Source organism: Equus quagga, chromosome 11 (genome assembly GCF_021613505.1).
Source record: "Equus quagga isolate Etosha38 chromosome 11, UCLA_HA_Equagga_1.0, whole genome shotgun sequence".
In the NCBI taxonomy this organism is placed as follows: domain Eukaryota; kingdom Metazoa; phylum Chordata; class Mammalia; order Perissodactyla; family Equidae; genus Equus; species Equus quagga.
This window is the reverse complement of record NC_060277.1, coordinates 104,207,091-104,227,582: the sequence shown is the minus strand read 5'-3', so window position 1 is coordinate 104,227,582 and position 20,492 is coordinate 104,207,091. Positions and strand designations below refer to the sequence as shown.

At 48.8% G+C, this 20,492-nt stretch overlaps 1 protein-coding gene across 4 annotated transcripts in view; it reads right to left on the bottom strand.

The window, feature by feature from the left end:
* The window catches only part of ARSG (arylsulfatase G), a 108,453-nt gene that overhangs the window by 41,861 nt on the left and 46,100 nt on the right, over positions 1-20,492 (bottom strand). For 3 of the 4 annotated variants that reach the window (XM_046675991.1, XM_046675988.1, XM_046675990.1), the window contains 3 exons: positions 5,702-5,889; positions 2,879-2,926; positions 810-921 (listed from right to left, as the gene is read on the bottom strand). In XM_046675991.1, coding sequence (XP_046531947.1) covers positions 810-921; positions 2,879-2,926; positions 5,702-5,889 — 348 coding nt within the window. The remainder of the gene's footprint in view (positions 1-809; positions 922-2,878; positions 2,927-5,701; positions 5,890-20,492) is intronic. The other variant, XM_046675989.1, reaches the window with a different exon arrangement.

The following is a 20,492-nucleotide window of genomic DNA, read 5'->3' as shown; positions in this document are numbered from 1 at the left end:
ACAGTCTGAGCAAAGCAGAGCACCTGGTTTGTGTTGTTTTATATCCTGAATAAGCTTTCTTACCTTTTTCTGATAATAAATGCATTGCATTCTCATTACAAAATATTTGGAAAATACAATGAGAAAGAAAAAAATGACAATCCCTTAGTCCCACAACCAGAGAGAATGAACCATTGTTATCATTTTGGCACGTTCCCTTTGAGTCCCTCTCGAAGGGGCCGTAAAGGTATAGATACAGAGGGAGTTAAGGTCACACTGATGATTTGTTTCCGGCTTTTGTCACTTACTATTATATCATGAGCATTTTCCCATTTCATTGAATATGTTTTTAAAACATCCTGTTTAGCGCCTACATGGCATTCCAAGGTCGGAATGAAGGCTTATTTGTTGGGGTAGTGGGTGACACTTGCAAGGAGCCCTGTGCACTTTCTCTCTCTCTCTCTCCCTCCTTGTATCCAATGTCTGGGCCGGGTGAGTGGTCCAGCAGCAAGGCCAGCAGCCAGAGGAGGAGAGAGGCCCACCTGTGCAAGACCTTGGCAACACCAGGCTCTCCCCAGCTGAGCTAAACAGTCCAAGGAATCTGGAAAATTCCCATAAAAGAATTTTGTTGACCTCATCTTGGTAAAAGTTTTCTTGCACTCCATGCAAACAATGCATTTAAATTTGCACTGAATGCACACTCTATCTTTTTTGGTGTCTTAACTGTGCCCTATCAGACCCCCTATTTACTCCTATTTACTCCTGATGGACACACTCTAAGGACTTCACCTGGCTCTGGAGCCCACAGCCAACGCCTTGGATAGCATTACCTTGATGATCTATCGCCTGGTGGACATGCTGGACAAGGAGGGAGGTTGTAGCCCGGGGTATCTGTGCAACCCATATCATGGCTGTAGGGAATTCCAAAGTAGTAATCAAAACCTGGAAGAAAAGCAACTGGTTAGCACCCCCACTTGGCTGCTGTTCTGTGAGCCTGCATTCTTACATGCAGGACAAAAATTTAATTTTCCATGATTTAATACTGCAGTGCTATGGAGTATGTAATTAAAAGAGGATTTGATTAATATCCCTTTGTAGTATGCAAAGAAAACACTTCACTGGGTTCTGGCTGTAAGACTAGATTTGCAATCTTGTGATTAGAGTTAACCCAGAGTGGGGAGAAGCAGAGAAAATCAATGAACAGCTACCAACCCCAGTGCAATTATAGACACATTCAGTAAATATTAGGTGAAAATTTACTATATGCAAGATACTTGAAGGGGTAAAAGAATAAACTCTGCCCTCAAAAGACTTCCCATCTGAAAGGGAGATAAGATATATAGGTTGAGCTATAAGAGATGATGTAGGAAGGGTTTGGAGGAGAAGCCATGAGGCTGATGGAGAAGCAGGCCAGTGCGCCATGGAGGAGGTGCAACAGGCAGGAGGGAGGAGGAGTGAACTTGGAGACAGGAATCAAGAAACCTCGGAGGGTCCAAGCCAGAAGGCTTTTAGGGACTAGCTGGTCCAGGGACAGCAAATGCATGCAAGGTGCTCTCTCTTCCCATTTGCCACTCCCTTCCCACTCCCATGGCAGACACGACAAATCCAAAATGGCACCACTTCCTGCTGAGCAGGACCCAGTCTCAAGATTCCCCCAGCACAGAATTCTAGGAATATGCTCTCAAGGTGTCAACAGTCAGATCTAGCCAAACCCCGCATGAGTCAAGTGAGAAAACTGAAGACCAGGGAGGAAAAATGAATTCCGGAGTAATTTTTAGTTAGTGGAAAAGCCAAGTCTTCACTTCCTCCATCTGCCATTTTTTCAAAAGCACACGTGGAAGATGCCATGGAAGCCCAGCTGGGAAGTAGGCACAAGGGAGGAGAGGGGGAGAAGGAGCACCACAGGGAGGCAGGACTTGGAGAGGATGTCAGCTGACAAGGCTGCTAGTGGGAGGCAGGGGCTGAAGGCTTGGTCCAGGCCAATTCTCTGTAAGTCATTCTCCAACTGCAAAACCCTTCAGGTACATGCCTTCCCCCAGATCTAGAACAGAGCACTGAAGCCCTTTTCCACAGAGGCAGAGAGAGATACTGGGGTTGGGGAAGGGAGAAGTCTGCAAAATATCCAGAGAACCAGCTTTTAGGCAAAGGTCACCCATTTGCTTATAAAACGGCGGGAGCAGGAGGGAGGCACACACAGGGTAGGGGCAGGGAGAAGCCACAGAAGTTGACATAAGGATAAAGTGCTTTTAAGAGAAAGGCCACGGATTCCCATATGGAATGGAAGAGACAGGCCAGGGAGGGAGACCAGTGGCACAAACTATAGCTTTGAAAAACCACCGATAATTCAGTGAATGGGACATTCAGAGAACTCACCAATCAGCCAATTGATTTTCAGAGAATTGGTTCAGACATCTTAATCTTGCCCTATTCCCCAAGGCCAGAGAGTCAGAAGTCTGAGGCAGCAAACAGCTGCAGGAAGAAGCCAAGAGGGAGCATCTCCCGTTTGGGTTTGTGGCCAGGTTCCCTGCTTCAGTGAACCCATCAGACAATTTTTACTTCTTATTACACTAGACATGTCTGGACCTCATGGGGGCCAAATGTTCCCTGAGCCATGAAGAGCTGGCTCAGGGAGAACATGGGCTCACAATGGGGAGCCAGAAGGGCAGGCAGGCACCAAGGAGGGGGGCAGGGGCAGGTAAGGTGCCAGGCGAGAGGGATGTGAAATCAGAGGGAGCCCGGGGCACCCCAAATGCAAACAAGTGACCCTATGAACCAAGAAGTCCTAACTTAGGCGGGATGTCCCCCCAGGGCAGGATGGCTTCAACATTAATGGAGTCCTTTTACACAGAGATCCTTATTTTCTGTTTCCCAGGTAACAAATCCCCCAAAGAATTCTTACCACGGAAGTTGGGGTGATAAGAGCCATGGTGCCCAAGATGCCATTTGCCTGCAGGAAAACAAGAGAGAGACTTTCAGAGGAGTCCCTGTGGGGGCTCCCAGCCCCTCTAGGCAGCTGATCACACACTCAGTCCTCCATCAGCCTTGCCCTTAATGAAGGACAAGTAAAGAGAAGCTGTGATATGGTGTGCAAACCTAGCCTTGCTCTCTGAGACCGAAAGGGAGTCCACAGGGAGACAGAAAGCAAGCAAGGATGACTCAGGACCCACACAGGAAAGCCTGCAGTGAAAGGGGAAGACAGGCCATTCCTGGAGGCCCAGAGAAGCCAGCACGCTAACCTTCGGCCCTTCAACAAGGGTTCAGTGCCCACAGCAACCCCACCTAGCCCACTGCACCCTCCGTTCTGCCCTCCTGGGCCGGGTGGCCCAGGGTGCAGGCGCAGGCCCCGGACAGTCTCCAAGATGCCCAGTTCCTGCCCCATCTCCTCATCTTCCTCTCTGGCCAACATCAGCAGCCTTCAGAGGCTGAGCAAGAGACCACCTCCCCACTAGAGTTCAAGGCCAGAAAACAAGGAAACTCCGACACCGGCTGCTCCTCGCTCTATCAAAGTGTTCCGTTGGGGGGAATAATTGGGCAATGGGTGGTGAGAGCTCTGCCAATGGTGGAACTCTCTGACCTGCTAATTCCGCTCTAAGGAGTAAAGACCCCAGGGAATCACCCACAAGGCAAGGGAGCAAGGAAAAGAATGTGGCACAAAGATCTGAAGTGGCAGCACTAGGCAACACAGAGGAGAGAAATCCACAGGCAACCCCAAGAGCACAACTAAGTAAATTATTTTATGTGGCCTCAATAAAACACTTCCACACTCTCTTTTAAAGATGGATGCATGTAGTAAAAATAAACACTCGGTGACTGTAGGTGAAGAGTATATGGTGTCTATTATTTCCTCTTGCAGCTGCTCCAAAGGTTTGAAAAAATATGTAATAAAAAGTTGAGGGAAACGGATTAAGCGTTATGAGGAATGTTTGGATTATGCATTACACGGAAATAGAAGATTCTATTGAAATTTTAAAATTATAACAACTATAATAAATGTGTAAAATTATATTACCTGCAAATATAAAATAACATGAAGGGGAAAAAGGAGGACCAAGTGGTATGCACGCAACTGGGTGGAAACACATTAACGTGGATCAAGATCGGCAGGAAGCTGTGAGTGGTGTACGTGGACTTGATGCTCCTGCAGGATTTTGATTTTTCCTATAAGCCAAAGGTGCAACTAACGAGTAGTGATGGGGGAGGGGAGCAGCTAAACACTTCATCTGCAATCAATTGCCTCCTTGGAGTTTAAAGGCGTGAAGAGGGAGGGAAGAGCAGATCAAATCCAGCTCAAGAAGAACCCAGCCCCCTGCTGCAGCAGGAAGTTTTAGAGTCAGAGAGCCAAACCCTTCCTGGCTGTGAGCATTACATGGATGACTGTAATGGGGCTAGTAATGCCACTCAGCCCATAGTGGGAGTGTCGCAATAATTAATACCTCAGGGTATGGAGACAAAGGGATTGAAAAGTAGAGAAAGCTTGGGCCTTAATTGGTACTTCCCCCTACCAACTGGGGCTTGCCCTCCTGGGACAATGAATGCCACACTTCAGTTTGACCTAGTGTAGAAGTATGTCAGGATCCTTGATCCAGAGGAGGAGGTAGGGCCAACATCACAAATGCCAGCCTCCTAGAGGCTAAGACGGGCTCTCCAAGCGCCATCCAATTTGTCAGCACACCCTCCCTTGCCACTTCATGAATGGTGGAGGGAGACAGGAATCCCACTGGACTCAGCTCTTGGAGAGTCAGAATAACAAGCACAGGCAGCCTAAGGATGCTGCGGGGACTGCTGGGTTGTCTCGGCCTCTGGAGGGGAGACAGGTGGTGCAGCAAAGCATAAAAGCCCGTCCAGGTCTGGCCTCCACCCGCTCCAGGCTAGGCAACAGTGAATGAGTCTCTTCGCCGTCTGAAATTGTTTTCTCACCTAGACAATGGGGGAAACCGTAATCTCAGAAGGCATCACCATACCCTGATGCAAATAAACTCAGCCCAGTGTCTGGCACCAAATAAATGCAGAGCAAGAGGTCCCTACAAAAATTTAAAAGGAAAGGAAGCTGTTGGACAGTGTGGCAGACACTGCTGTTTGCCTACCCTACACCCATGTCCCCACTTATCTGGCTAATAGAACCTTGGTTTTGTTCAGGGAGTCAAGGACCCGTGCCCAAGTCCAAATCAACCATAATCAGGACCCCAGTTTCCCAGCCTTCCTTGCAGTGAGGGGTGGCCATGTGACCCAGCTCCACCAATAAGATTTAAGTGCATTTCTGCTGGGGGGAGGGGAAGTGTCTGAGAAAAGATCTCTTTCCTGGTAAAAGTGAACAGATAAGGTTGGCACTGCCTCTCCTCTCTTTTTCCTTCCTTGAGCCAATTTATAGTGAATGGTACTGAAACTGCTACACTGCAATCTACAGGTAATAAGCACGAGGACAGAAGCCAGCGTAGTAAGATCAGCAGAGCAGAAAGAGAGAACAAGCCAATGACAGCAGTCACTTACCTCTAAGCTTGTTATGATGGGAGGAAAATATCTCCACGTACGATTTAGTCCACTGTTAGGTCTTTTCAATTGCTTATCGCTGAAAGCATTCCTAACTTATACAGCAAGAAGTAAACGAGAAAGCAGACATAGCAGAAGAGGGGGCAGCTCGTTGAGGCTACACAAACATGAAGCAGCCATCACAGTAAATGCAGCGGGGGAGTTGGCGGTCTGGGCTGTGGGGCTCCAGTGTTACCTATCATCGCAGTGACATAGCCAGCCTGCTTCAGCACCTCTGCCAAGGTGGTCTCATTGAGTGGAAGGCCCCCCACAGAGGTGACTGCGAAGTTGTGCGTGACTCCATGGCGAAGGCCCAGCCGGCCGGTGAGCAGGGAGGCCCGGGATGGTGAGCAGGTGGAGGCGGCAGCGTGGAAATCCACAAACCTGCGGCAAAGGAAAGTGATCAGGGTCCCTCCAACCACGGGAAGCCAAACGGAAAGAAAATTCAATTCCCACCCAGTCCCTGGGATTCCAGCTCTGGAAAAAAACTTCAAAGTTCACCCAGTCACAGGACAGGTAAGGTAAGAGGAAATGCCACTAATCCATGGGCACACTGCTAATTCAAACTGATTTAATCCAACACATTTAGTCGATCCTCTTTATCTGAAGATTTCATGTTTTGAATTCACTTACTCACTATAATTTATTTGTAGTCCCCAAATCAATACTCGTAGCTCTTAAGTGGTCGTTCAGGGACTCAGGCAGACCCTCCAAGGAGTTGCCGTCCGTGCACGATCCCAGCTGAAGTTGAACAAGGCGACCTCTGTTTCGGCTCTCACACTGTAAGCAAGTGTCTTCCTTTTCAGTCTATTTAGTGCCATAGTTTTTGCATTTTTTGCCCTTTCTGTTGGGGATTTCGCTGTTTAAAATGCCCGCCAAGCATAGTGCTGAAGGGCTGGCTAGTGTTCCCAAGTTCAAGAAGGCTGTGAGGTGCCTTACAGAGAAAATACACACGTTAGAGAAGCTTCGCTAGGGAATGAGTTCCAGCGCTGTTGGCCGTGAGTTCAATGTTAATGAATCAGAAGTATATTTTAAAGAGCATGTCTTTAAACAGACACACACATGAAACAAGGTTCTGGACTGATCCATTGAGGAAAATGGTGCGACCAGAGGCTCACAGGAGCCTAACCCTGTATTTCCCCTAGAAGCAGTGGCTCCATGTTCCCTAATTCAGTGTTATCGTGACTTTGTAGAACATGGTGACCGCCAATAACAAGAACTGACTGTACCTATCATGCATTACCGTACGTTCAGCCTTTTTTCGCACACTATCGGGAAATAGAAACGGAGTCTAGTAATTTTCCTACCCTCAAGGAACATTATTAAACCTAATGTCACTAATAATGGGACAATCTGATCTAGTGTGTCTCCTGGTGGGATGCAATATGAAGTTCGTAACATCAAGGACTCTTGCGAAAAACATTTAACCTGAATCTAATCAGACCTCTGGACCTAATTTCCAGGTTACAGGAAATATAGCTAATAGAAGAACAAATTAAATGACACCATGCGGAAATAATTTAACAAACCAGGATCCAGACATTCTACAAGACAACTGCTCTGGCTCTTCAAAAAGTCAATATCTGAGGGAAAAATGGGGTGGAGGGGGATATCCTACACTGAAGGAAACTAAAGAAACAACCCAATATAATGCATGATCCTTGATTGGATCCCAGTTCAAACACACTAACACCACATTTGGGGGGTTAATTAAGGAAATTTAATACAGACTAGATATATAAGATGATAGTAAGTGGTTATTTTTCATTTTTTTGATTATGGCCACATGAAAGAATATTTTTATCCTTTTTTTCTTCCAGTTTTATTTAGATATAATTGACATCTAACATTGTATATAAGGTGTATAACATAATGATTTGCTATATGTGTATGTTGGGAAATGATCACCACAATAAGTTTAGTTAACATCCATCACCTCACATAGTTACAAAATTTTTTCTTATAAGGAGAACTTTTAAGATCTACTCTCTTAGCAACTTTCACAGATATAGTACAATGTTCTTAACTACAGTCACCAAGCTGTACATTACAGCCCCAGACTTATTCATCTTATAACTGGAAGTTTGTGCCTTTTGACCATCTTTACCCATTTTGCCCACTCTCCCACCCACCATCTTTGGCAACCACAAATCTATTCTCTGTTTCTGCTTTTTTTTTTTTTTTAGATTCCACATATAAGTGAGATCATACGGTGTTAGTCTTTCTCTGTCTGATTTATTTCACCAAGTGCAGTGTGCTCAAGGTCCATCCATGGTGTCACCAATGGCAAGATTTAATTCTTTTTTTATGGCTGAATAATGTTCCATGATATATAGTGTATATTACATTTTTATTACATTAATAATATATTTTATTATATTAAAAATGTATTTTACTACATTAAGAATATTTTATGAGAATATTTTAAGAGATGCATGCTATAGTATTTATAATAAAAGGTCATGATGTCCGCACCCTTCAAATGATTCAGGAAAAAAGATTATAGATAGAGAAAATATAAGCAAAAATGTCAAAATGTTAATGGTTGAGTATATGCGTGTTTATTTGACTAGACTTTTCATTTTCCTTTATGTTTGAGTTCTTTTTTTTTTTTTTTTTGAGGAAGATTAGCCCTGAGCTAACATCCACCGCCAATCCTCCTCTTTTTTCTGAGGAAGACTGGCCCTGAGCTAAGATCTGTGCCCATTTTCCTCTACTTTATAGGTGGGATGCCTGCCACAGCGTGGCTTGATAAGCAGTGCGTAGGTCTGCTCCCGGGATCCAAACTGGTAAACCCAGGCCACCGAAGCAGAGTGAGCGAATTTAAACTGCTATGCCATCGAGCCGGCCCTTCTGTTTGAGATTTTTAATATTGAAAAGGTTAAGAAGGATGGTAGTCCGGAGTTTGGAATGAGCAGGGCAGTGGCCAGGGGCCGTGCTGGAGGAGAGGCAGGGGTGGCTAAGATAGAGCAAGGCATCTCGAAACCATATGTGTCCAGGCTGCCCAGGAGTCCAGCGGGCAAGCTCAGCCACGACCCTGGGCAGAGGGAAACCTGATGTCCAGGAGGATAAGGGACTGGCCCACAGCCACAGGGTCAGCCGGGGAGAACAGTCGCCATGCCTCTCTCTTCCCTGTATAATCTGTCCTCCCACACAGCCAGGGGGGCTCTCAAGTGTTCCTCTGACCACTGCTTATCACCCTAAAATGACTGCCCTGAGTACTCGGAAACCCTGCTCCCCCACGGCCCACCTTTTGGGCCCCTCGCGCCCTCCCCAGCTCAGGCGGCGGGCACTGGGGTCCTCTTTCAGTTCCACACCCATGCCAAGTTCCTTCCCAGCCAGGCCTCTGCACTGGCCAGGCCTCTGCCGGGCACGCCCGCCATGATCTTTACATGGGCTTTCCTCACCCCTCAGGTCTCCCCGCATGGAGGCCCCCTCTGTCCTCCTCTAATCAGGGTAGGTATTTGGTAGCACGGATGCCAGCCTGAATTACCTTCTTTATTTTTGAGTTCATCCATTTCGGATCTTCCTCCCTCCACCAGAACACAAGGAGGGCTCGCCTGTGCTGTCCACGGCTGACCTCGGGCTCCCACACCAGGGCTCTATAAATAGAGTGGGGAGCAGAGGGGAGGGAATTGGCAGGGGGTGGGGAGAGGAGTCTCCCTCCCAGTCACTTCATCTGAAAACGTAACCAAACCCCAAAATAACCGTCACTGGGCAGTGTGATGAAGCAGGGACGGCAGCAGTGGTTTCCTTGAGCTCATTCACCAAGAGCAGCATCTTTTCAATGGTTTTAAAGATAACATGCTAATGTGGAAGTTGCATGCATAAGTGTCATGATGTGGAGTGTCATGAAGAGATGTGACATCAGGGGTCCAGTGTGAAAGCAAGGGGAGAAGGTCGCGGAGGGCAGGTTGTGTTTGAACACACCCTCTGCAGAGCCTGCCACCACCACAGCTCACGCTGGTCACCACCTGCCGTACAGCCTCAGGCCTCGGCCGTAACCCCCGATGCGGACGGTGGCGGCTCCCAGAGCCCACTGACAGCACCTCTGAACTGGGCCCAGCCATGTCCCCAGACAGCCTGGCCATGGCAGTGCTGGCTCAAGGGCTAAGACCAGTCGAGGGACATGTACTTGTTGTCTGTGCCCTCACAGAGGCCAGCCCAGAAGAGGAAAATGGGGAAACATACGCAGATCCCTGTTTCTCTGTGCAAGCAACTCTGGCCAAAGCGCAGGGCCGAGGGCACGGAACGATATTCGAAAGGGCCTCCAGCGGCAAGTCACTTACACAACCTCTCTCTGGCCACCAGGACTGCCTGTAAACTAAGGTCCCAGGAGTTTCTAATGCTCTCAGACCCTCGGAGACAGCGAGCAGGGCCCAGAGCCTCTGCCCTTTACTATGACTTTGGGGGTGGCCCTGGAGGACAATGAGGTCTGCAAAGTGACACAGAGGATTCCTTTCTTTTCTTGCTTCTTTCCTCTTTTTTCTTTTTCTTTCTTTTTTTTTTTCCCAAGATTTCTCTCAATCCTAGAGATCATCAGGAAAAAATATTTTAAAACCTTACAGACTAATTACCATATGACCCAGCCACTCCAGAATGCTTGATCTCATGGGGGTCTGCCTGAAGACAGGAGCCTTGAGGTCTCTTGAGCAAGCATTGCCATGCTTCCAGAATTCACACTTCTGGAAAAAGAGTCTCCACCGAGCTTCCTCATCTCCCATATCCTCAGCCCACGTCCGCTGGTTCCCGGGGTCCACTCCACAGAACCCGCCCATTCAGAGAGCTCTCTTCCTCCAGAAACCTTGCTCCTTTGCCCTCCAAGAGCCCTGTCTTCATCCTTCTGCCTCCTGACGGCTCCTCTTCTACCTCCATTGTGGGCTCGTCTCCTTCGTCCACCTCTAAGATATTGGAGGAGCCCAGAGCCCCCTCCCCAGTCCACACCCTCTTCTAGCCCTTACACGCCCTCTGGGAAGTCTCATACAGTCCCTCTGCCTCAACCAATGCCTGAAAGCTAACGACTCCCAAATCTGGATTCCCAGCTCAGACTTCCTGCAGTGCTCCACGCCTTTACCCGAACCCCTCCTGGGCGCCTCCACCTGGCACCGTGACGCAGTAATCCAGGGCTGAGCTCACTATCTTCACCTCCCAAACGTGCTCCCATCTGCCACCTTGCTGAGTGGCACCACCAGACACCCCATCACTCCAGCAGAAAACCCCAAGCCCTGCCTGGACTCTTCACTCCTGCTCACTCCTCACGTCAAACCGGTCACTAAGTTCTATCGATTCTGTCTCCTAAATAGCTTCCAGATCTGTCCCCTCTCCGATACCCATTGTCACTGCCTCAGTAGAGGCCCTGGGGAGTTAAGAGTCAAAATTATTACAAGGGGTTGGTCTTCCTGCCACCCCACACCGTCCGCCATGCTAATGCAGAGGTCTTTCTACAAAGCAGATCTGATCTCACCAATCCCTTACTGAAAAACACGACCTCTCTCTGCCTGCTTCTCTGGGCTCATCTGCCTCCCCACCCTCCCACAGCCTACGCTCAACACACCATATTCCTCCCATAGTGCTGTGCCTTTGCACATGCTGTACCCACCACTGGGAGCCTCCTACCATCCTACCTTATCATGATTGACAACTCCCAGCTGTCTCAAGACCTAGCTCAAATGTTCAAATGTTGCCCCCCTATGCCATCTTCCCTGACTCTCCCCTCCCCTAGCCATCTACAACCATCCCCCCTCACCGATGCCTGAATAGAATCAGGGCCCCCTCTTCTCTACGTAATTACATAGCCTTTGGCATATTGTTTACAACAGTGAACTGTAATTCTTTGTGTTCATGCTCAGGACAGCTTGAAGATGGCCGTAATTGCTCAGGATCCTTGACATGCCTTCCATTGAGAGGTGGGATCTGAGTCCCCTCCCTTTGACTCTACGTCGGCTTCGATCACTAGAACAATGTGGAAGTGACACTGTGCCAGTGTCTGGGCTCAGGCCTTACGAGTCTGGCAGCTTCTGCTCCTCCCTTGAAATACTCTGTGAGCTGCTGTACAAAAACTCAGGCTACACCAAGATTGTCCTGCAGGTGCTCCAGCCGATGATCCCCAGCAAAGGCCATCCGCATCCAGATGTGAGACCTGTGAGTGAGGCCACTGCGGATCTCTCAGCCCTCCTATTTGCTTGCTGAATTTCACAGAGTGACCTTAGTCAACATGATATGGCAAAGAAGAATTGCCCAAGCAAGGGATGCCTGAATTCCTGACCCACGAAATCATGAGACAGGAAAAAATGGTTGTTGTAAGCTCCTACCTTTGGGGGTAGTTTGCTACTCAGCAACACACAACCAGAGTGATGTCTGTCTCTCTCACTAGGCAACACTTGGGTCACCATTAACTCCCCTGACCAGCACAGAGTGGGCGCTACCTAAGGTGTGCTGCATGGATGACGCCACTGTCCTCTTTGCTTTCATACAACATAACAAGTCTTGCTAAAGAAACCTAGGCCTCAGTCCTAGAAGATGGGTAAATTCCCTGACACCATTTCTCAAGGTGACAAACAGCAAAGAAGGGACGCCATCAGGGAGCAGTGACATGGCACTGGAAGATCCCAGCGCTGCTGATCTGGAAGCGCTAGCCCCAAAGCCGCACTCTCCAAAGCAGGCTGTGCGATGCCTCCGTCTGACAGAATGAGGGCAGGGAAGGTGCTGGGTGAAGCCTCGCTCCCGGCCTTCGGGGGGGCCTCTGGGATGCCCAGCTCTGGCTTCTCGCCCCCGCCAGCACTTTCTTCCTGACCCTGAGTTCCGCAGGGCTAGAAGAAGCACTGGCAGCCTTCCTTCTCTCAATCACTGGGTGCCTGGGGGACTTTCCCAGGCACAGCTTCTCTCAAAGTATTGCCACCTGCCAGACACACTGGGGCAGTAGGTTGTCAAACTGCTGGGGCAAAATCCAGGGCCCTGGATGTTGCAAGGAGCTGGCAAATGCTACCCTTAGAATTCCAAACTGAGTTCCACCTCGGTGCGCACACTTTTGCTTCCAAGACAAACATTCATCTCTAGGCAGCCTTTTCTGTTCTCTTCCTCCTGAGACTAAAGTACAAGGACCCTCTTAGCCTACACTCCTAAATTTCCTTATAATAATTCTTATTACTATCACAGCTAATGCTTACAAAGCACTTCCACAATCCAGGCTCTTCTCCAAGTGCTTTACATATGTGAAGTCATGAGCGTCTCTCGCCCCCGGATTCATTCTGGTTTGAATTTGTAGTTCTGTATGGGCGGACCCAAACTTGCTGGCGTCATCTCTTTATCCACCACAGCAGGAGCAGCTGCGCAATTTTCAGGGCCCAATGCAAAATACAAATGCAGAGGTCCTCATTCAAAAATTACCAAGCAATTCAAGATAGCAACAGCAGAGCATAAAACCACCATTGACACCGTGCTCTGGAGGTGAGCAGTGCACAATCCACCCACCTGTTTGTGGCAGCCCTGCTCCCCGTTTACAATTCCTGTTCCCAATTCTTCCTCCTCCCATTTTCCGTGGGTCAGCCAAAGTAATATTAAAAATTGTTTATCAGCTAATATCAATTCCTGGCTGGAAACCCTCTAATGGGTTCTCATTGCAAGCTAAGTAAATCCAAAGTCATTATCACGGTCTACAGGCCCTCCATCAGTGCTTCCCAGCCCGGGAGCTGGAACTCACAGATAGGGCTAAATGGGGCATAGGTTTTCTGAAATCGGGTTCTCCTCAGGCCCAGGGCAGCCAGATGGGGCCATGGGCAACTGAAGGTTCCAAGGCAGTCTTACACAGGCTCTGTTTGTGTCCTGAACAATTCCAGGGAAAGCCACCACCCAGAGCACAATATGGGAAGAGCCCTTAGGCTGGGGCATCAGCTGTCCTAGTTGGAGCCCCAAACTGCCCACCTCCAGCCACCAGTAGTCTCAGCGGAGTTTCTTGGAAAGGGGCACAAACATTAATTTCCACGTGGGACCACACAGGAAAGGTGGGAATTCAGTGCCCCAGGTTCTGTCTGACGTCCTCTCCCCAACTCTCCCCCAGCTCTTCCCCTCCAGCCACACTGTCCAGAGTTGTTCTTTGTAGAACACCCCAAGCTCGTTCCTGCTTTGGACACTTTTTGTGTCCCCTCTGGCTGGAACGCTCTGTTCTGGTCTCCACATGGCTGGCCCTTTTTGTCACCTCAGCCCTCATTTCACCTCCTCAGGAAGGCCCTTCCTGATCTGCCCACTCTCCACAGCATCACTGTTCTCTTTTGTCCTTAGCCCTTATTATCTCTGACCTCCTCTTGGTCATGGATTCGTCTCCTTGCTTCCTGTCGGGCTCCCTCATCTAGAATAGAGTTCTACAAGAGCATGGGTGTGTCTGCCCTCTCCCGCCACTGCCCCTGGGGTCTGGTTCCAGACCTCCAGAAGGCTGTTTCTCCACTGTTGGCAGCTGGGGTCCTGTACTCTGCTGGTGAGATAGTTCTTCCCATCTGGTGGGACAGCCGTAGCTTGCACCTGGTTGCTTGCATGCTGGTTTGCTCAACCACGTTCTCTGTGGGCACTAAGACTCCATCTCTCCAGCAGCTGGTTATGTAGACACTGAGACGCCATTGGACATTCCTCCCCTTGCTCATCTTTCTGCCTCCCAACAGATACACACACACACACCCCCTGCCACCTCAAACCCTTCACCTGCGTGCTGCCGGTTTAGTGCAACCGACCACAACAGAGGTGCCAGGGGAGCTACAGGGAGGAAGCCACAGCCCTTCTATCAGGAAGCTCACACTTCAGCAGAAGTGTCAAGACACATGTAGATAATAAGACAAAACAAGATGAGCCCCCTCAGAGAAGACAAGGGCAGTGCTTTGGGAAGCAGAGTGGTAGGAAAGCTCAAAGCACGGACAAGCCAGCTTAGGTTCAAATCAGGCCCCAACCCCGTCTAGTGTGAGATGACACAGGTAACTTAATCTGAGTCTCAGTATCTTCATCTGCAAAATAGGCATGGCCATGCCCACCTCGCCATGTTATCTGAGGGATCCAGCGGCATGCTGTACATAAAGCACTTCACAGAGCTCCAGGTACTGAGCAGGGTTTTTTTAAGTTCATGGTAGTCAACGTGATTACTATCATCACTAGCTAAACGGGAGAAAGAGAGCACTCCAGGTATGATGGGGGGGCAGTGAACAAGGCAGTAATGGATGGAATTCCAGGGGTGAATGGCACTTGGCTGCTGTTGGTACCATGCAGGCATCATAGTCATTGCCACAAGTAAGTTACAAGCCACCTTGGCCTCAACTTGCATCCTTCCTCCAAGAGCTTGTGTCCACCCACTTCTTGGTCAACCTGACTAGAAGCTGAGGTGTCACCTTTAAGTCTCTGCCGCTGTCTGCCTCCTTCAGCTCCTCCCATTCCAAATGATACCACCCAGGATCAACATTGTTGTTGTCCCTCCCCTGAATCACTTCAGTGACCTTCTGAGATGCCAGGCTCACTCTCTCCAGCCCATGTTAGCACACTGATGGGTCATACCATCGCCTGACCCCAGGTCTTCAGTGATTTCCTTCTGCTGGGCCATCATAACCCACCATGCTTTGGTTCAATCCACCTCTGCAGCCTTCTGAGTCATTGCTGCCTGCTAAGGGTTGAATCGTGTTCCCTAAAAAGATATGTTGAAGTCCTAACCCCACACTTCAGTATGTGACCTCATTTAGAAATAAGTTCATTGCAGATGTAATTAGCTAAGTAAAGATAAGGTTGTACTGGAGTAGGGCAGGTCCTTGACCCAATGTGGCTGGTGTCCTTATAAGAAGAGGAGAGAAACACAGCGAGGAGAATACCACGTGAAGACACAGAGACAAAGGGATGATGGCCATCTGATGACAGAAGCAAGGATTGGAGTTTTGCTGCCACAAGCTAAGGAACACCTGGGGCGACAGGAAGCTGGAAGAGGCAAGAAGGAACTTCCTCTAGAGCCTCAGAGGGAGCTGGGCTCTGCCAACACCTTGCTTTTTAACTTCTAGCCTCCAGAACTGTGAGAGAATGAATTTCTGTTGTTGTAAGCCACTCCGTTTGTAGTACTTTGTTACAGCAGCTCCAGAAAAATAACACACCACCTTATGTCTTCCCAGAGCTCAGCCCAACAGGACTCTTGTTCCTGGAACATCTCACATTCCTCCCTCCCTCACATCCCACACTCAACTCTCCGCTTGACACCTCGACTCTGCTGTATCTCAGCCCGGAACACTTTCCCCCTCTTCTTGCCCTTCCAAATTCCTACCTAGCCTCCAAAACCTACCGTTGTCACAAGGGCTTTCCTTATCCCTCAGGAGGATGAGTCTTGACTTTGACTTCTGGAGCGTGTGAAACGTCCTCGCAGCCTTTTCATGTCTGAATGTAGACATTCAGCTGGCAAGAGCTGAGCACTTACCGAGCGGTCATTGGTTGGGTCTTTCTGTGGTGCATCCACCCCTTCTCCACCCATCCCTTCCACATGACTCTTGTGGGGCTGCTGATGCTCATTCCCTGCCCCACACCCACCCTCCCCAATGTGGGCCTGAGACACTAGTGTGGGCTAATCAGAGTAGCACAACCTCCTATCCTCCATGATGGGCCTGCGAGCCGTGACCCAGGCAGGGCTGCCCAGAATCCAAACCTGGAATTTTCTGAACCAGAAAGGGAGGAGTAGCTCTCTCTTTCCCCTTGACTCTCAAGCTATGAGGATATAACTCCAGAGGGCAGGGGTCACCTCTCCCATCATCGGGAGGAGCTGAAAGCATGGGCCGGCTGCTCAGAAGCCCAGACAGAACAGGGCGTCTCCAAAGTTTAGTTCAGGAGCCAGAGCTCTGCCCCTTTGTGCTCAGGCTGCTTGAGTTGGGTTTCTGTGCCTACAACCAGAGTCCTGGCTATCACACTGCAGGTGAAACAGGATGGAGCCCAGACTATAACAGCAAACAAGATAAATCCCCGCTCTCAAGTCGCTCGTGGTTCACTAAGAGAGGTGGGTAATTCCCGTATGTGGAAGGGCTCCAAGAACAGTAAGCACAGGGTGTTCCGAGAGTGTACCAGGTAGGCGTCCATGTGCACTGGGAAGCAAGTGCTTCCCAAAAGCGGTTACACGTAAGCTGAGACCTAAAGTATAAATAGGCATTAACCTTATGTTTGTCTTATAATAATAAAAATAGCTATCATTTATCAAGTGGCTACCAGCCAAATCATTTTACATATATCATTTCAAATCATCAGAATTCCCATTTCACAGATAAGGAAGGGGAGGCAGAGAGAGTTTAAGTAGCTTTCCCAAGGCCATGTGGCTGGTACGAGCACGGATGTATCTTACTCTGTCAAATCACTGTGCCTTATGCAAGACTGTAGACCCCTACACCTAGGAAATGACAGAGCTCAGACTTGAACCCAGGCCTGCCCAACCGAAACCCCATGTTCTTCCCACTTTCCTTTCCATTTGAGAGAAGGCTCTCTGGAGCCAGGCCAATCACAGAGGGAACCATCTTAACTAGGTCACTGGTCTGAGGCTGGGGAGGTCCAGAGTCTCACTCTTGATGCTGCCAGCCCCGAGAGCCTGACTCACACCCACGCAAACCATGTGAGCTTGAGAGAGACGCAAGAATGCCCACTTCCCAACAGACTTCCCGGGACGGACACAGGAACCAGAGTGTCAGTGTGGTTAACGTGTTTTCTTCCTGTGCACGAATTACAGGGGAAATCAGAATCTGAAGTTTGCCTGGATGAGTGTGGAGTTAATGAATGCTAAGAAAAATTCAAATAGATCATAGAAAAAGTCCTTCAGTTTGCTACGCTTCGGGGACTTCTGTCCACTGTGCCTTGAGCTTTGTCAGTAGTCTAGGATGCTCCAAGGCTTCTGACCACCATTTCTTCTTCCCTGGTGCTGTGGACTGAATGTTTGTGTCCTCCCAAAAATGTATACATGTTGAAGCCCTAACCCCCAATGTGACAGTACTTGGAGGTGGTGCCTCAGGGAGGTGATTAGATTAAGATGAGGTCACGAAGGTGGAGCGTCATAGGGTGCTCATAAGAAGAGGAGGAGACCAGAGCTCTCTCTCTCCTCTCCATGTGAGGACACAGGGAGCAGGTGGCCATCTGCCAGCCAGGAAGAGGGTCCTCAGAAGAACCTGACCATGCTGGCAACCTGATCTTGAACTCCCAGCCTCCAGAACTGTGAAAAATAAGTTTCTATTGTTCAAGCCACCCACTCTATTGTATTTGTTATAGCAAATACAATTTGTTATAACAAATACAACATAGCTGACTAATACACCCGGGCAGTGCCAAAAATACATTGCCTAAATACTATCCTTGCTTGCCTGTTTCTAACAACTGTCCTGAATGTGGTCTCTCCTTGAACATGTCATCCATCACCTTGGGAACAGCTCTAACGCATTTGTACAGCAAGATGAAGCTTCGAGTTCCATCCCAGACCACAGGTTCTATAAGGGTGGGGCTTAGAGATGCCACTCCAGCCCCAACCAGCCCCACACAGGGTGCCTTGGTGGGATGGAGCTGTTCCAGCCAAATGTGGTGAACGAACAAACAAGACATAAAGAGAGAGGCCCAGGTCATTTGATTGGAAAAAACACATTAGTCCACTTTTCACATAATCACTTAAGCTGATGCTTTTAGGGCTCAATTCCTCCCCCGTGGTGTGTTAAAGTTCATAGCTTAACTCTCAGAAACAAGCTCAGATCCTTGATTTCCAAGTCTTTGGAGAGCCCTGACTGTACCCCCTCCCCCCCAAAATAACCCAACAACCCCCCCACGCAGCCCGATAAATGGGCCCACACGTCACCTTCGCCCCTTTCCCTGCCTCTGCCTCCGTTTGGCAGGCACTAATTAATAAGCAATAAAATGGTCTTGCTGTTTGGAAAGCTTCTTTTGTTTTTCCCCAAATCTTTCTGGGCAGGCTCAGGCCAGTTCACCAACAGGGGTCCTAATTAAAGTCTGAAAATACATTCTACAGCAAAGCTGGAAATACAGATCCAGACATTACAGCTGCCTGTTAACAGGAAAATCGACGCAAACTAAGACACAGCCAGACAGAAACCAAAGCAACTTGCCATTGCATAAATTACGTGTATTAGGATCAGGGAACGCTGGCGTTGGAAGCGCCACCGCGAAAGCCCTGGAGAGACATAACATGGCAAAGTTAAGTGCGTCCAACATTCATTTATAAGGAATTTTAAATAGATGATGAGGCCTTCTGTGGCAACTCTCTAAATTGCTATGTGACTGGAATAAAAATGATCTTTGCTCCATTCATAATTTAAAGGCTTGGAGGTAGAAACAGATTCTAAAAATCATTTGCTGTGGCCTCTGTGCACAGAGGGACCGGGGTGGGAGGTGAGAACTGGAAAAATGCTGAAGTAGGACTTAGAAAAAGCAGCTCAGCTCAGCCTCCAGGTTGCCTTCTGTTCAATGGGAAGACAGCTGAGTCATCCCTCAGAAGGTTGTTGAGTGGGATCATTGAGATAATGGATGTGCAGGCCCTCTGTCAACTACAAGCAAATGTGGCAGCAAGCAGTGAACTTGGCGTGTTTTGTTTACTCATTCACCCATTCATTCATTCATTCATCCATGCATCCATCCACTCACACTCCTGTTCTTTTCAAAAAAAAAGATTTCCGGCAGCTAAGCTTGGTATGATCCTTGGCAATTTCCCCTTTCCTCTTCACATTCTCGTTGTGGATGTGCGCACATTCACGCTCAAGGAAGGACGCACATGAGTTACCCGACAAGACGCACACACGGGCATCTCGGTACCTCCTGGATCCGACACTTCTCCCATTGTCAACAACTCTGAGCCAAGCCATCCTGGAGTTCTGGCAATACCCTCCCTTCCCTCCCAGCCACCAGTGTGGGCCACCCCTAGTAAGCTGGAACAATCCATCTCAAATGCAGGTCGATGATTTCAGTGCTCAGGACCCCCACTGACTTCAGGATCAAGTCCAAACACTTGAGTATGCGCATGATGCCCTTTACCAACTGCTCCACCCATGGGTCCAGCCTCACACTCCCTATCCCAGCCATATTCAACCACCAGAATGCAAGCCAGCCCCAGGAGAGTGAGGGCTTTTCATCGTTAGGGTCTCTTTGGAGCTATTCCCAGCACCTAGGACAGTGCCTGGAGGAGCCTCTGTGAATATTTATCAAGGGAATGGGTACCTTTCCATTCTGGGTCTTTATTCATACTCTTTCCTCCCCTTCATCTGGCTAATTCACGCTCATATTTAAGGTCCCAGCATTCGGGTCCTAACAGATAAGCTTTATGGAATACCTCTGGGCTTCACTCTGGAGAAATGGCCTTTCTCTTCCTGTGGTCTCACAGCACTGTCTCTAACTCTCCCTCCTCTGAGCTTTATCACCCAACAGGTGAGAAGCCCAGCACAGCCGTTCCCCGTTCTTGACTGCGACGACTGACCACGACTGACAACCGACAGTTCTGTAAGTAATGTGCTAATTCTATGCCTTAGGGTGTCAATTCAATTACATCCAACTCAGGTTACAAAAGCCCCAGGGGTGGGAGAGGCATCAGGAGTTCCCACTCTCCCAGCACACTCCCTTCTGCATTCTAAAAGCTGGCTTTCCTGTCCTTATGCGTTACCAGGCTGTAAGTCTCTTCAAGGCAGTGCTGGCTGGGGTCCCCCAGCATTTGTCTCCTGACCTGCTCTTAGTAGAGATTCATTGCTGAATGACCGTAGTTGGGAGGCTTAAAAGGAGAATGAAGGAGAGGCACTGGATGGGCTATTTTGAACTTGTAGTTGCAAAGCAGGCTGACACCAAGGCCTCACTGGTTAATATTTCAGTTCCTTTTCTCTAAGATTGGCTGACATCTGGATCACGGTGTTCCTGCCTGTCCCCATCTATTAAACAGAGCCACGAGGATAAAACCTTCAGAACCTTTGTTTAAGCTTTACCTTGCTCCAGTTGGTAGATGGGCAGTACATGATTTTTATGTC